The following is a 13,823-nucleotide window of genomic DNA, read 5'->3' as shown; positions in this document are numbered from 1 at the left end:
TGCTGCATGGCCCTAAAACTTTTCAGTGGTATTCTCATTTCATTCTCATGAGAAACACACTCCTCTTTTGGTCAACAGAGGGACTGGCATCACGGGGACCTCTCCTCCTCCTCCTCCTCCTCCTCCTCCTCCTCCTCCTCCTCCTCCTCCTCCTCCTCCTCCTCCTCCTCCTCCTCACTTTATTCCAGCCCAGCAGAAGTTCTCTCCTTCTGTTTTCTGCCCGACATGAGCGCGGACTGCGGCAGCTTCCACAACACGGACGGCGTGTTGGTGGCCGGCTTCTCCTGCCCCAAACCGGGCAGTAACCCGTCCTCCGTGTACTGCTGCGGCTTTAACGACGTCAAGTACTGCTGCGATGATCCCAACAGCTTCTTCCCTTACGAGTACGGATACATGTGGTGGCTGAGGTGAGTTCTGCAGGGTTTCTAAAGGAGCTGCTGTTCCCGTGGTGGAAGTTTAATCAAGATTCTCTCATGCCGAGCGGGGAAAATCCGTGATTGTCATGTGCATTCACTCAAAACTATTTAAAAATAAGTATAAACAAACACTCTTGGCCAGCTACAAAGGACTGGACAGCTAATTTTATTATTATTTTTAGACAGGATTTTATTTAGTTAGAATATAATGTGGGTTTTATTTATATTCATTCATATTAAAGTTACATTTTCTGAATTCTTTAGATTGCATTGATTAATGGATTATGAGTATTCTTATGGAATTGAATTTTGTATGAATGTGTCTGTATTTGTGCGTGTGCGTGTTTGTATGTGTGAATGTATGTGTGTGTAAATGGATGTGTACAAATATGTATAGGTGTGTGTGTGTGTGTGTGTGTGTGTGTGTGTGTGTGTGTGTGTGTGTGTGTGTGTGTATATATGTATATATATATATATATATATATATATATATATATATATATATATATATATATATATATATATGTAATTGTATATATATGTAATAAGAGGGGGCTGAACTTGATAAGCTTTGCTTCCTTCAGCTCCTTCTCGAACTTGCACTTCATTGTAATGTGCTATTTTTTTATATTATTATATATACCGTTTGTTTTATGCTTGTGCATGTTTGAGACAAATCAAAATCAAATCAAAAGTCATCAGCTGAGAATTTGTTAATTTGCATGCTTGGCTGCAGTGGAAGGGGGTTTTCTTTTATATTTTTCCCACTGATTTATCTTCAACCTGATTTATTTTTATATTTATCATAAAAATGTTTTATCAGCCTGATAATCGACACACACTTGTGGATTTTTTCTTTATTATTAATATCATTATTATTTTTATGGCTGTGGGTTGTTATGCTTTCATACTGTAACATTGGAAAGTTTCACTAATGGAATGATTACGTCCAAAAAGGGTCATAACTGTTATTATAAGGTCAAAATGATCAGTCTACATTATTCAAATGTTGTTTTTTCTCTTAATTTTTTCTTTTAAATTCATTGAATGTCTCACCTGTTGCTCTTTACTGCATCAGTTATGTTTCCAGACTGATCCTCTCCTCTGCTCTCCTCCCAGTATTGGTGCCTTGGTGGGTCTATCTATTGCCGCTGTCGTCCTCCTTGCCTTCCTCATCGCTGTGTGTGTCCTTTGCTACCTCTTCATTGTCACTAAACCCAATCACCTTGACAACGGCCTACCCCTTAGAGCGCAAGGTCAGGATGTGCCCATGTTGGTTCTCATAAATAGAGCACAGAATAAAAACAAGTTTAACTGCATGTTTTTCGTTTTGAATGTTTTTTATCATGAAATCTGTGCATTTTTTTCCCATTATAATCCATGTGAAAGAACGAAGAAAGTGGATTTTTAATGGGATCATTAAAAATGAGTGAGTTGCTGGATCCTATCCCAAAAGAAAAATCAATAGAGAACAAAAAACACTTTTAAAGTTGGATGCTTGTCACGGCATCACAATTACAAAATCTGCCCTCAAAGGGCAAAATCTTTGCAGTAATTCCTTCACTGCAAGTGTTGCCTGAAGCACATTTTACCACACTGCCAAACCAGACATGCTTTTTTCCTACTTCTGTCACCTTGGTTTTGTTTTTATTCACTGTGATCAGACACCTAGGCCATAACCGGGACCAGTTCATGTGTTAATCTCGGCCTAAATTGAATTGGAAACATAAAGTTGGAAGTGTAGCGGCCTAAGTGGCTTGGATGAAGTCTTCAGAGATCCCCATAAAGGCTTTGAAGTGTTGTCTGTTGCCTGGCAACAACTGAGTTGATGATGTCACCTGCAATGCAAGTACATACTGTTAATTCTTTTTTTTTATAAAGAAAAAACAATCTAAAGTAAACACACTTATTGAGGGTTTGCATTGACGTCACATTCCCACTGGACCACGTCCCCTTACTCACACTGAGTGGCAAAAACAGCTGCAACTAGTGGAGAAGACGGGATAACAGACGATTATCAGCTTAAATTAAAGTCAGTTGGACTTGACAGTGACCCGTACAGTTACCCCAAGAACCAGTGGTCCATGGACATTAATATTTGGTACAGTTACCAAGAACCAGTGGTCCATGGACATTAATATTTGGTACAGTTACCCCAAGAACCAGTGGTCCATGGACATTAATATTTGGTACAGTTACCCCAAGAACCAGTGGTCCATGGACATTAATATTTGGTACAGTTACCAAGAACCAGTGGTCCATGGACATTAATATTTGGTACAGTTACCAAGAACCAGTGGTCCATGGACATTAATATTTGGTACAGTTACCAAGAACCAGTGGTCCATGGACATTAATATTTGGCCACAAATCCAGTTTCCTGATATTTATATGTACTTAATTTCTACGCCGGGGGAAATACACGAAGCAAAGCTTGAAGGCTTACAAAAGTCTTGACGCTTGGTCCGACTTCAAGACAGGATTTGTTGTAGAAATTAAAGTGATGAGGACACCGAACTTTATGATTGGACCGTTTAACGTTAGCGACCCAAAAATCCAACATTACCTGATACAAAATGGGAACCGCAAATCCACGTTTCGGTGCCTGGAATCCAGTTGTTTCTGTGAATTGCAGCGATCCATTTGTCTCTCTTAAGCTTATTTTTCGGCAGTCTGTAAAACGATAACTCTGATTTCTTGCTAAATCTATGAGTACAGTCGATCGCACAACAGCTTTCCCATTTTAGATGTTTTCCAGTTGCTCAAACTGAAGGTTTACGCTGACACTCAGTCTTTCTGTCACTCAGTCTTTCTGAGGGTGCTTTCACACCTGTGGCCCGTTTGTTTTGTTCCGATTCAGGGGCTGAACCGATACAGTTGTTCCGTTTCTCGTTCGTGGGGTTTGTGTTCACAAGGCAAACGTCTGTACCGTTTCAAAGCTGTTAACAAATTCCATGCGTGAACCAGCTGCTCTCTGATTGGTCAAATGAACGCGGAAGGAGTTTCCTCTTCCGCACCCCGGGATAAACGACACGCCCCTTTCAGCGCAGCGCAGACCGCAGCCGTTGGCTTTGGCTGATTTATGGTTCCGCGTTACACCAACGCAGAGCCTACGGCATAGAGTACGGCGTAGGCTTTGCGTCGATTTAACGCGGAACCATAAATCAGGCTTTACCCATTCATTTATGTGCGCTCGGCGCAGAGCGGAGCTCAGCAGCGGACGAGAGGGCGCCTGCTGCAGCCGGGTTTGCGGCGCTGCGCAAACCCGGCCCGAATTGAACATTGTTTAATTTCAAACAATGTTTAATTTGTGCCGTGCTGGGAAGACATCTCGCACGTCCAATAGGAGAGGAGTTGGTGGAGGTTGCACCGACTCTTCTCCTTGCGCCGCGGCCGCACACACACAATGAATGAATGGAGTTGTCTCGGTTGCTGTGTGGATTATGTTCTCACTCCAAATAAAAAAAATGAACCGTTTCAGGTCTCGATTGGAATCGGGCCGAGACCACCTCTCCTAGGCGATCTCGGATCGCTGTCATGGTTTGGTTGGTAAAGGACCCAAGTGCAGGAGACAGAGGGAGGCTGGAGTCAGGAGTTCTCAAAAACAAAAGGGTTTTAATCCAAAAAGGTAAAGCAAAGCGCTGCAGAGCAGGATAAATACAAAAACAGGATCAGGACCAAAACACGAGGAGACATGGAGGAGAGAACAGTACGGACCGACAGGGAACCAAGGAATGACAAGACAAGATATACTGAGGGGATAACGAGACAAGACGAGACACAGGTGCGGACACAATCAGGGCAGATGGGACACAGGCGGGGCAAGACAGAACTGAAACTAAAACTGGGAGGAAGTGTCAAAACCCTGACAGTACCCCCCCCTCAAGGGACAGATCCCAGATGTCCCCAGAGTCCTAACCCAGGGTGGGCGGAGGGGGCCTGGAGGAGGGCCCAAGCCACACACGGCCAAAGTTCCGGGGGCCGACCTCGGGACCGGGCAGACCAGCGAGACAGCTCGGGGGGGCGTCCCCGAGGCCTAGGCCTGGGTCTTGGCGGGGGGCGTGACGAGGATTCTTGGTGTGGCTCGGGGACTTGACAGGGCTCGGGAACCTGACGGGGCTCTGGGACCGCCTCAGGAACCGAGGGCTGCGGGACCGCCTCAGGAACCGAGGGCTGCGGGACCGCCTCAGGAACAGAGGGCTGCGGGACCGCCTCAGGAACAGAGGGCTGCGGGACCGCCTCAGGAACAGAGGGCTGCGGGACCGCCTCAGGAACAGAGGGCTGCGGGACCGCCTCAGGAACAGAGGGCTGCGGGACCGCCTCAGGAACAGAGGGCTGCGGGACCGCCTCAGGAACAGAGGGCTGCGGGACCGCCTCAGGAACAGAGGGCTGCGGGACCGCCTCAGGAACAGAGGGCTGCGGGACCGCCTCAGGAACAGAGGGCTGCGGGACCGCCTCAGGAACAGAGGGCTGCGGGACCGCCTCAGGAACAGAGGGCTGCGGGACCGCCTCAGGAACAGAGGGCTGCGGGACCGCCTCAGGAACAGAGGACTGCGGGACCGCCTCAGGAACAGAGGACTGCGGGACCGCCTCAGGAACAGAGGACTGCGGGACCACCTCAGGAACAGAGGGCTGCGGGGCCGCCTCAGGAACAGAGGGCTGCGGTACCGCCTCAGGAACAGAGGGCTGCGGGACCGCCTCAGGAACAGAGGGCTGCGGGACCGCCTCAGGAACAGAGGGCTGCGGGACCGCCTCAGGATCCGGAGTCGGGGCTGACAGGAGGCGGGGAGCCGGAACAGGGGCAGACAGGATGCGGGGAGCCGGAACAGGGGCAGACAGGATGCGGGGGGCCGGAACCGGGGCAGACAGGATGCGGGGCGCCGGAACCGGGGCAGACAGGATGCGGGGCGCCGGAACCGGGGCAGACAGGATGCGGGGCGCCGGAACCGGGGCAGACAGGATGCGGGGCGCCGGAACAGGAGCAGACAGGATGCGGGGCGCCGGAACAGGAGCAGACAGGATGCGGGGCGCCGGAACAGGAGCAGACAGGATGCGGGGGGCCGGAACAGGAGCAGACAGGATGCGGGGGGCCGGCGTCGGGGGGCAGAGGATCCCCGGAGCTGCCCGAGTGGGGACCCGGGTCCGTGGCGCTGGCTGCGGGGGTACCCGGGTCCGAGGTGCCGGCTGCGGGGGTACCCGGGTCCGAGGTGCCGGCTGCGGGGGTACCCGGGTCCGAGGTGCCGGCTGCGGGGGTACCCGGGTCCGGGGCGCTGGCCCCCCCTCAAGGGACAGATCCCAGATGTCCCCACAGTCCACATCCAGGGCGGGCTGGGGGGGAACACGGGTCCTCGGAGCTGGCTGAGGGGGGGCACGGGTCCTTGGAGCTGGCTGAGGGGGGGCACGGGTCCTAGGAGCTGGCTGAGGGGGGGCACGGGTCCTCGGAGCTGGCTGAGGGGGGGCACGGGTCCTCGGAGCTGGCTGAGGGGGGGCACGGGTCCTCGGAGCTGGCTGAGGGGGGTCCGGGACCACCACAGGAACGTGGAGAGGTGCGTCCGGGACCACCACAGGAACGTGGAGAGGTGCGTCCGGGACCACCACAGGAACGTGGAGAGGTGCGTCCGGAACCACCACTGGGGCCAGAACAGGGGGCGATGCGTCCAGGACCACCGCTGGAGCAGGACCAGGGAGCGATGCGTCCAGGACCACCGCTGGAGCAGGAACAGGGAGCGATGCGTCCAGGACCACCGCTGGAGCAGGAACAGGCTGGGGCTGGCGCTGACGCCGTCGCTTCCCCTGGGGCTGAGAACCCCTGGGCCCGCCTCGAGCCAGGCGTGTTCCCCAGAAGGGGGAAGCAGGCTGGGATGCGTCCAGGACCACCTCGGGAACAGGAAGAGGTGCGTCCAGGGCCCCCACCGGAACAGGCTGGGGCTGGCGCTGACGCCGTCGCTTCCCCTGGGCCTGCAGGCTCCTGGGCCCACCCAGAGCCAGGCGTGTTCCCCAAAAGGGGTTCCAATACTCCTCCTGGCGCAAAAACTCCATAAAAGTGAGGTAGTCTCCCGCTGGGTCCATATGGTCGGTCCGTTCTGTCATGGTTTGGTTGGTAAAGGACCCAAGTGCAGGAGACAGAGGGAGGCTGGAGTCAGGAGTTCTCAAAAACAAAAGGGTTTTAATCCAAAAAGGTAAAGCAAAGCGCTGCAGAGCAGGATAAATACAAAAACAGGATCAGGACCAAAACACGAGGAGACATGGAGGAGAGAACAGTACGGACCGACAGGGAACCAAGGAATGACAAGACAAGATATACTGAGGGGATAACGAGACAAGACGAGACACAGGTGCGGACACAATCAGGGCAGATGGGACACAGGCGGGGCAAGACAGAACTGAAACTAAAACTGGGAGGAAGTGTCAAAACCCTGACAATCGCTTGTTTTGTACCGTTTCAGAGCGCGATTGCTGTGTTCACATATACCAAAACGTTCCGATCTTTAGGGGGAAACGTTCCCTGTATCGGAACAACTGCTTGAAACGGTACAGGTGTGAAAGCACCCTGACACTCAGTGGACGTAACCTGCTGTGAAGTTCCATCTGTAACGTCATGCGCACTCCCTCTATTGTCATTCTGTCCCCAAAAAAGGGGGGCATATATTAAGCAGTACCAGATAATTAGCAGCTCTTGAACTCATATTGATGATTCAGTTTCTCCTGGCTAAGCCCAACTTTATAAAACCTGCGTCTCCTTTCCTGTACGCAATACAGCAAGACATAATACCCAAAAAGACCCCAAAAATTATTTAAATTATTTTAAAAATTATTCAGATTATGTTTAGATCTAACCAAATTTAAGTTATCTTTTGCATGACTGTGCCAATAAATGTGTCTTTTTTTAGTTTTTTCTTTTGGCTTGTAAAAGTTGTACTGTACACACTCAACAGGTATTTGAGATGCGAAGACTTTGAGAAAGGAGATATAAAGGATAGAATTGGTGATTTTGTCTGTGGCCTTTTCAGGAGGAGGTTCCGGCGAGGGACCGAGCGATGTGACGACGAGCAGCATCTCCGGCCCGCAGGGATTCAGAAAACATTTGATGAACAGGAAAGTGGACTCGGCTAATGAAACATCAGACCCTGACCGCCTTTTCCAGAAGTGTTTCCCAGCTGCAGTGACTGGTGTGACAGTGGAAAGCTCCTCATAGTCCACTAACCAAACTTCTTGTTCAAGAATAGAAGTGACGGAGCACCGGTCAAGAATCTGGAGCTTTGTGGAAAGGAGTCTTCTTGGTTGAGAGGAATAGTCACTTGTAATGGATGAAATTAAAAGAAAATAACCAAACTCCAACAAGATTCTTACTGACTTAAGCCTGAATTATGGTTCTGCGTCAAACCAACGCAGAGCACACGCCGTCACCGTGACGCCGTCGTGAACCCTTCGGACTTCTCCGTCACTCCATTTCTCCGCGGTGCAGTACCCCCCGTGACCGCTAGTTAGCGATCTTTTCCTGAATGGTTTATCCGACTTTTTCTGGTCACAGTGAATCAAATAGATAAGGACAACTATTGTGCAAAAAAACAAAACAAAAAAAATCCCACATACACGAAGAAAAGAGCGCTGAAAGTTCACGACTGCTTCAAACCGGTAACCGGAAATGCGTTGCTACCAAGCGAACCAATCACAGCCCTCTCGTCTGTGCTTGGTCTGAGTCGCCTCGACGCGTAGTTACAATTTTCGGGAGTCAGTGACGGCGTCAGTGACGGTGTGTGGTGCGCGTCGATGCGTACCACACGCCGTAGGCACAGCGTCGTTTTGACCATAACTCAAGTTTTAGGCCCCGTTTCCACATAGCAAAAACTGTGGTGTTTTCATGCGTTTTGGCCGTTCGTTTACACGAAAACGAAGCTCAAAGTCACCAAAAACGATCATTTCTGAAAACTCCGGCCAAAGTGGAGATTTGCAAAAACTCAGTTTTCACGTTTGCTTGTAAACGGAGAGAAATGGACATTTAGGCTTCAGAACGTCACATTATGCAACAGAAACGTCACCAGCATCATGTGTGTGACCTGTGTTTACAATTAGTTTGGCCACCGTCAATATTTTCTTGTATTTTACCTGTTTTATATTCTAAAGTCACACTTAAAAGTAACTCCACTTCTCTGTCACTCCAAACGAAAGACTCTCGTTCATCTTGGAAGTAACTGGAAGTTCCTCGTGTCATTTGTTGATGTTTTTTCCAGGATTCTGATTGGCTAGCATGACTTTATCTTCTCGTTACACTACCCCCTGTAGGTTTGGCTGCTCATAGCACCTTAACAGATATTTATGCAGGTTCCTGGAAATTATGGTATTTTTCAAAACGTAGATGGGGAAATATCCGTTTTTGTAAATACCCGGGTATGTGGAAATGTGGCCTTACTGTAGATATATTTATTTAAACAAAATAATCTTTAAGGCATATTTTGTGGAAGGCAGTGTCACAAACCTATTTCCACAAACGGGAATTTCACTAAAATGCAATTTTAGTGTATATATGTCCCTTACTCGATAATTAAAAAATATATTTAGATACATCATGTAAATACTAGCAATGTCCCGATCTGATCACATGACTTTTGAATGATCAGGATCTGCTGAATATGGTCACTTTTTCTTCATTTTGATTTCATTTAATTCCAAGTATCTGATTGGATCTCATTAGTGGGTGATACTCAAAACCAATTGACTCAGACACGGACATCTCTGATAATAAATATTAAGGACAACAGTGGAGCAGGCTGAAGACACTAAGAAGACGGCGATACTTTTGCGACAGTGACACAATAAACAAGTCTCTTTGTGAAAAAACGTTTTCACGTCAGAATGTGTCGTCTCACGGCTTTCTGTGACCTGCTGCCTTGAGTACAACCACACAGCTGCCCCAATGCACCAGATTATTTACCTACATTCAGTGTTGGGGTAGTTACTCAAAAAAGTAATCTATTACATATTACTAATTACTTTTTAAAAAAGTAATCCCTTACACTACTTAGTTACTGGTTGCTGAAAGTAACTGGTAACATTACTAGTTACATTACTTTTGGATTACTCCGCAATATCACCTGAGCTGCACCATAACTCGATTGCCAATGAACAACATATACAGGACTGTCTCAGAAAATTAGAATATTGTGATTTTCTGTAATGCAATTACAAAAACAAAAATGTCATACATTCTGGATTCATTACAAATCAACTGAAATATTGCAAGCCTTTTATTATTTTAATATTGCTGATCATGGTTTACAGCTTAAGAAAACTCAAATATCCTATCTAAAAAAATTAGAATATTCTGGGAATCTTAATCTTAAAATGTAAACCATAATAATAACGTTCATAGAACATCTCTGCTGCAGTGCCCAGATCACCACCAGAAGTCCCGTAAAATCCCGTAAGATCACGTCAAATCCCATCAAATCCCGTAAAATCACGTTAAAGGCTGATTTATGGTTCTGCGTTACACCAACGCAGAACTTACGGCGTAGGCTCTGCGTTGATTTAACGCGGATCCATAAATCAGCCTTAAATCGTTATAAATTATAAAGTGTTGCGCAACGCGTGAAGACGCATGAAAGGCATGTTTGATTTTCTTTTCTGTTCTCCCGTTCTACATGTAGCTGAAAAGCTTAAAGTAACTAAAGTAACTAAAGTATTTTTTTGTCTTAGAGTAACTATAACGGGATTACCCAAATTACAACTGTAACGCGTTACATTACTGCGTTACTGGTGAATGTAATCTCGTTACAGTAACGCGTTACTTTGTAACGCGTTACACCCAACACTGCTTACATTGCAGAAGGTTTGTTATACATTTTTTGATATGAACAAAGTAAATTATAAAAACATATTAAATGTGAAAAAAATAAATAAAATGTTTGCACTCACCGAATCGGCCATTGTGGGTTAAAGCTTTTAACTGTTAACAGTCCTGGGTGGGACTCTATTGATCTGCATAGCACGGCCGTGGGTCAAACTAGTAAGTATCCATATCCAATCAGGGCAGATGGGAACAAGGGAAGTCAAGACAGAACGGACACGGGTTTCAAAATAAAACAAGAACTGAAACCAAACCGTGACACTGCTGTCTCAGTGACATGATCTGCTTCATCCAGCGGAGCAGTTGTGGCCTTGTTTTTCTAAATGTATTCATGTTATGTTGTATATATTTCATTACGTTAGTTTTCTGATGCATTCCATGAATGTGTGCAGTGATTTATTTAACACCGTTCTTGAAAGAATATAAATAATATTGCCATGAAACCTGATTATTGTGCACTGATGCTGCAACTTCAGAGATCAAATGACATCCAGCTGCAATCAGTCATAGTGGGAAGGAGATATGTAAACCGTGGTGAGAAGAGTTATGTGGATTACTTTTCATTTAGCCTTCATTAGATCAGCTGGTCTATGGGTTCATTCATTTACTTTCTTTCAACTGTCAATGTTTAATAGGTTTGTTCCTTTCCTTTTGTTTTATCAGCTTAAGCACAGTTTGTCTCTCTAGTAAGAAAGTTATGCAAAGCTGAAGTCACATCCTGAGAGCTATGCATCCTATCCTGTAAGATAGACTTTACTGCATAACTTTGACCTTTTACCTTTTTTTCTTTGTGGTGTAAAACTTGCAGTTAGCCAAATAAAAAGTGTTTGTGTTGACACCATGGATGTATTAAATAACTGGATAGGAGATGGATAGGAAAATGGCCGCCCATTCATTTCAATGTAATTTGCTCACTCAGCGCATACGCCGAAAAAGTTCCTGACTTCCGGGTTTACTTCCGCGTTATGCGGCCCATAGAGCATGCGCAGTTGAGTCACCTCCCATGATGCTCTGGGGCCTCCCATCATGCCCCGGGGCAATGACGCAAATATTAATATAATATGTATTAATATAATTTATTAATTAATGTATATTATTACATGTATAGTATTACATATATTATTAATGTATTAATATAATATAATTACATAATATATATTAATATAATACATCCGTGGAATGCACGGACACGGCTGTGACGTCAGCCGTGACGTCACGCCCAGAAAGAGATTTTTCTTTGAATTTTCTGGACGTTATAAAACATTTTTGACGGATATAAAGTCCATGACTTAAAAATATAGAATACAAAGATTAGTAATTGCCGGTGATTACAGCTGGAGGTTCCTGTGAACAGTTTTAGAGGCTTCTCTTTTACTATTGCGGTCTATGGAAAAAAAGCTTTCTGGGCCACATGGGATTTTTTTTTGCAGTACCGCGGCTGGACACTGGAAAAAATCGGCGTGCCTTCTGAGTGCGAGACTGGTGTCAACCAGCCCCCGGGTCTGTTGAACTTGTTGAATTACTTGGGGGGGTTTTGTTGATTTTTTTGGTGGAAAATTAATTTAAATACATTTAAAATGAACATTTCATTTCCAAACCTTTTTGAAGTTATAATAAACATAGTTATTCATATTCAGCCAGGACCTTAACACAATGACAATTGCATTTAACTGTAATAATGCAGAAACGTATAAAAGAGATACATCAAATATGAACTCTGATGTCAGAACTGGGGGTTTTACTACATGTATCCAAGTCACATCCTGAGAGCTATGCATTCTATCCTGTAAGATAGACTTTACTGCATAACCTTTACCTATTACCTTTTTTCTTTGTGGTGTAAAACTTGCAGTTAGCCAAGTTGGAGTTCGATGGTGATTAGATCATATTTTATAACATTTTAATGCAAAAAAGTAATTTCTAAGACAATAATAATAATAATTTTTCTGCTACTTTATTAGTTTCTCTCTGTGTCAGAGAGACTTACACTTTCATAGCTTGAAATAGTTTCTGGTTTAGATTTTTTTTTTATCTTTTATTTCCAAAGAGTCTTGGAAAGTCGCTCGGGGCATCAAAGATGAAGAACTTGTTTGGAGGATTCAGTCACAGCGACAGCAGCTACATTCATATTATCTTGTCCACTTTTGATTTCATCAGTGAAATATCAAAAACTGAAACAGATCCACACCATCGGTCAGAATTATAGCTGGTTATGTGGAGCTGCTGTGAAGGAGAAAATGCACCTTCTTTTTTGTTTTAATATTTTTATTAGGGTGTAAGGCACATTAGAACAGGAATACAAAAAAAAAAGATATACCTCCTAGGATGTTTTTTTTTTGATTGAAGAACAGAACAAAAAAATCCACACAAAATAATGACAAATAAATTTAAATTATATTAAAGGTGACCTATTATGGCATTTAATGTATATTTTAAACAGGCCTTGAATGTCTTAAAAACAATCTAAAGCTTGTTTTTTCTACATAAATCATAAATCCAGCCTGTGGGCCCTGTCACTAGTTTTACCGCTTCTAACCTCTTTTTCTGCGCCTCATTTTTAGGGAAGGGGGGGGTATGATAATGAGGCTCTGCGCTGATTGGCTCCCTGAATGACGTGTAGCAGGGAAGGAGCATAAACCTCGCTCCGCCAGAGCAGCCCGAGCCTGTAAATTATCACAACACTGAATTTTCACAAATGGAAACTTTATTGTTAAAAAAATAAAATATGAGTTGTATATAAATAACATTTATGCACTATTTCAGCCGGATCTACCCGGTGGATGCTGAACGCTGGCCCTGGAGCCACGCCGGGCGCCCGGGAGCAGCGCTGCTAGAGCAGCGCGCATCACCGCGGCTTTAACGGGGGAATCTGACCGGTTCCGACCGGCCGGGACCGCAGGAACCGGCCTGTACTGGTAGCAGGGACTCCCGGGGACCGACCAGCGGAATTTCAGCCGGATCTGCCCGGCGGATGCTGCGCGACGGGCGCTGCAACCCCACGGCGGGCGCACAGATCGGCTCCGGAGCATATCCGCGGCGCATCGCCCGTTACCGGTGATCAAACCGACAGATTTGCCTGAAAATCTCGGAGGGTGAAGCTGGTCCAGCCTGGGACAGACCCCCGAGGACCCAGCTCCCAAACCACCCGGGAACCTGGATGATTTAACCCGGATCCGCTCCGCCGCGGCGCCGCGTCCGACTGGCTGAAGGAAGGACCGCTCCAGCAGCGGAGAGAGCTGGTTGTGGGCGTGGTTTCAGCAGCGGAGGCTGAACCTATGGAAATCTGCTCCCGTCGTTACGTAACGACGGGAGCAGATTCTAAACGGCTCAAAAAAAAACCACGTGACACTGGGGGACTCTGTCCGGCGGGGGTCAGAGAGCTTGCAGAAATTCATGGTATTTTGTCTCCCCTGTGCTGGCAGGGTGAGGGGAGACCACTTTATATATGTTAAAACAAGAAAAAATGTGTTTTTCATAATAGGTCCCCTTTAAGTAATATTTAATTATTAAAGCTACACAGTATAAATTAAAAAATAGATGAATAAAAAGGGGGAGAAAAA

General features: G+C 46.1%; 1 protein-coding gene across 1 annotated transcript; it reads left to right on the top strand.

Moving 5' to 3' along the window:
* Positions 1-225: 225 nt before the first annotated feature.
* LOC133452102 (protein shisa-like-2A) lies at positions 226-7,707 on the top strand. Its single transcript, XM_061731301.1, has 3 exons — positions 226-407; positions 1,536-1,672; positions 7,427-7,707. The coding sequence occupies exons 1-3, from the start codon at positions 226-228 to the stop codon at positions 7,609-7,611; spliced, it is 504 nt and encodes a 167-aa protein (XP_061587285.1). The 3' UTR covers positions 7,612-7,707.
* The last annotated feature ends 6,116 nt before the right edge of the window (positions 7,708-13,823 follow it).

This window comes from Cololabis saira, chromosome 10, assembly GCF_033807715.1.
Source record: "Cololabis saira isolate AMF1-May2022 chromosome 10, fColSai1.1, whole genome shotgun sequence".
Lineage (NCBI taxonomy): Eukaryota > Metazoa > Chordata > Actinopteri > Beloniformes > Belonidae > Cololabis > Cololabis saira.
The sequence above is the reverse complement of the archived record's forward strand: the minus strand, read 5'-3'. Positions and strand labels throughout refer to the sequence as shown.

Excerpts from the sequence above, each read along its gene's own strand:
- LOC133452102 (XM_061731301.1), top strand. The coding sequence starts at position 226 with ATGAGCGCGGACTGCGGCAGCTTCCACAACACGGACGGCGTGTTGGTG. Across the intron at positions 408-1,535 it reads GGATACATGTGGTGGCTGAG|TATTGGTGCCTTGGTGGGTC; the intron begins GTGAGTTCTGCA and ends CTCTCCTCCCAG. Across the intron at positions 1,673-7,426 it reads CCTACCCCTTAGAGCGCAAG|GAGGAGGTTCCGGCGAGGGA; the intron begins GTCAGGATGTGC and ends TGGCCTTTTCAG.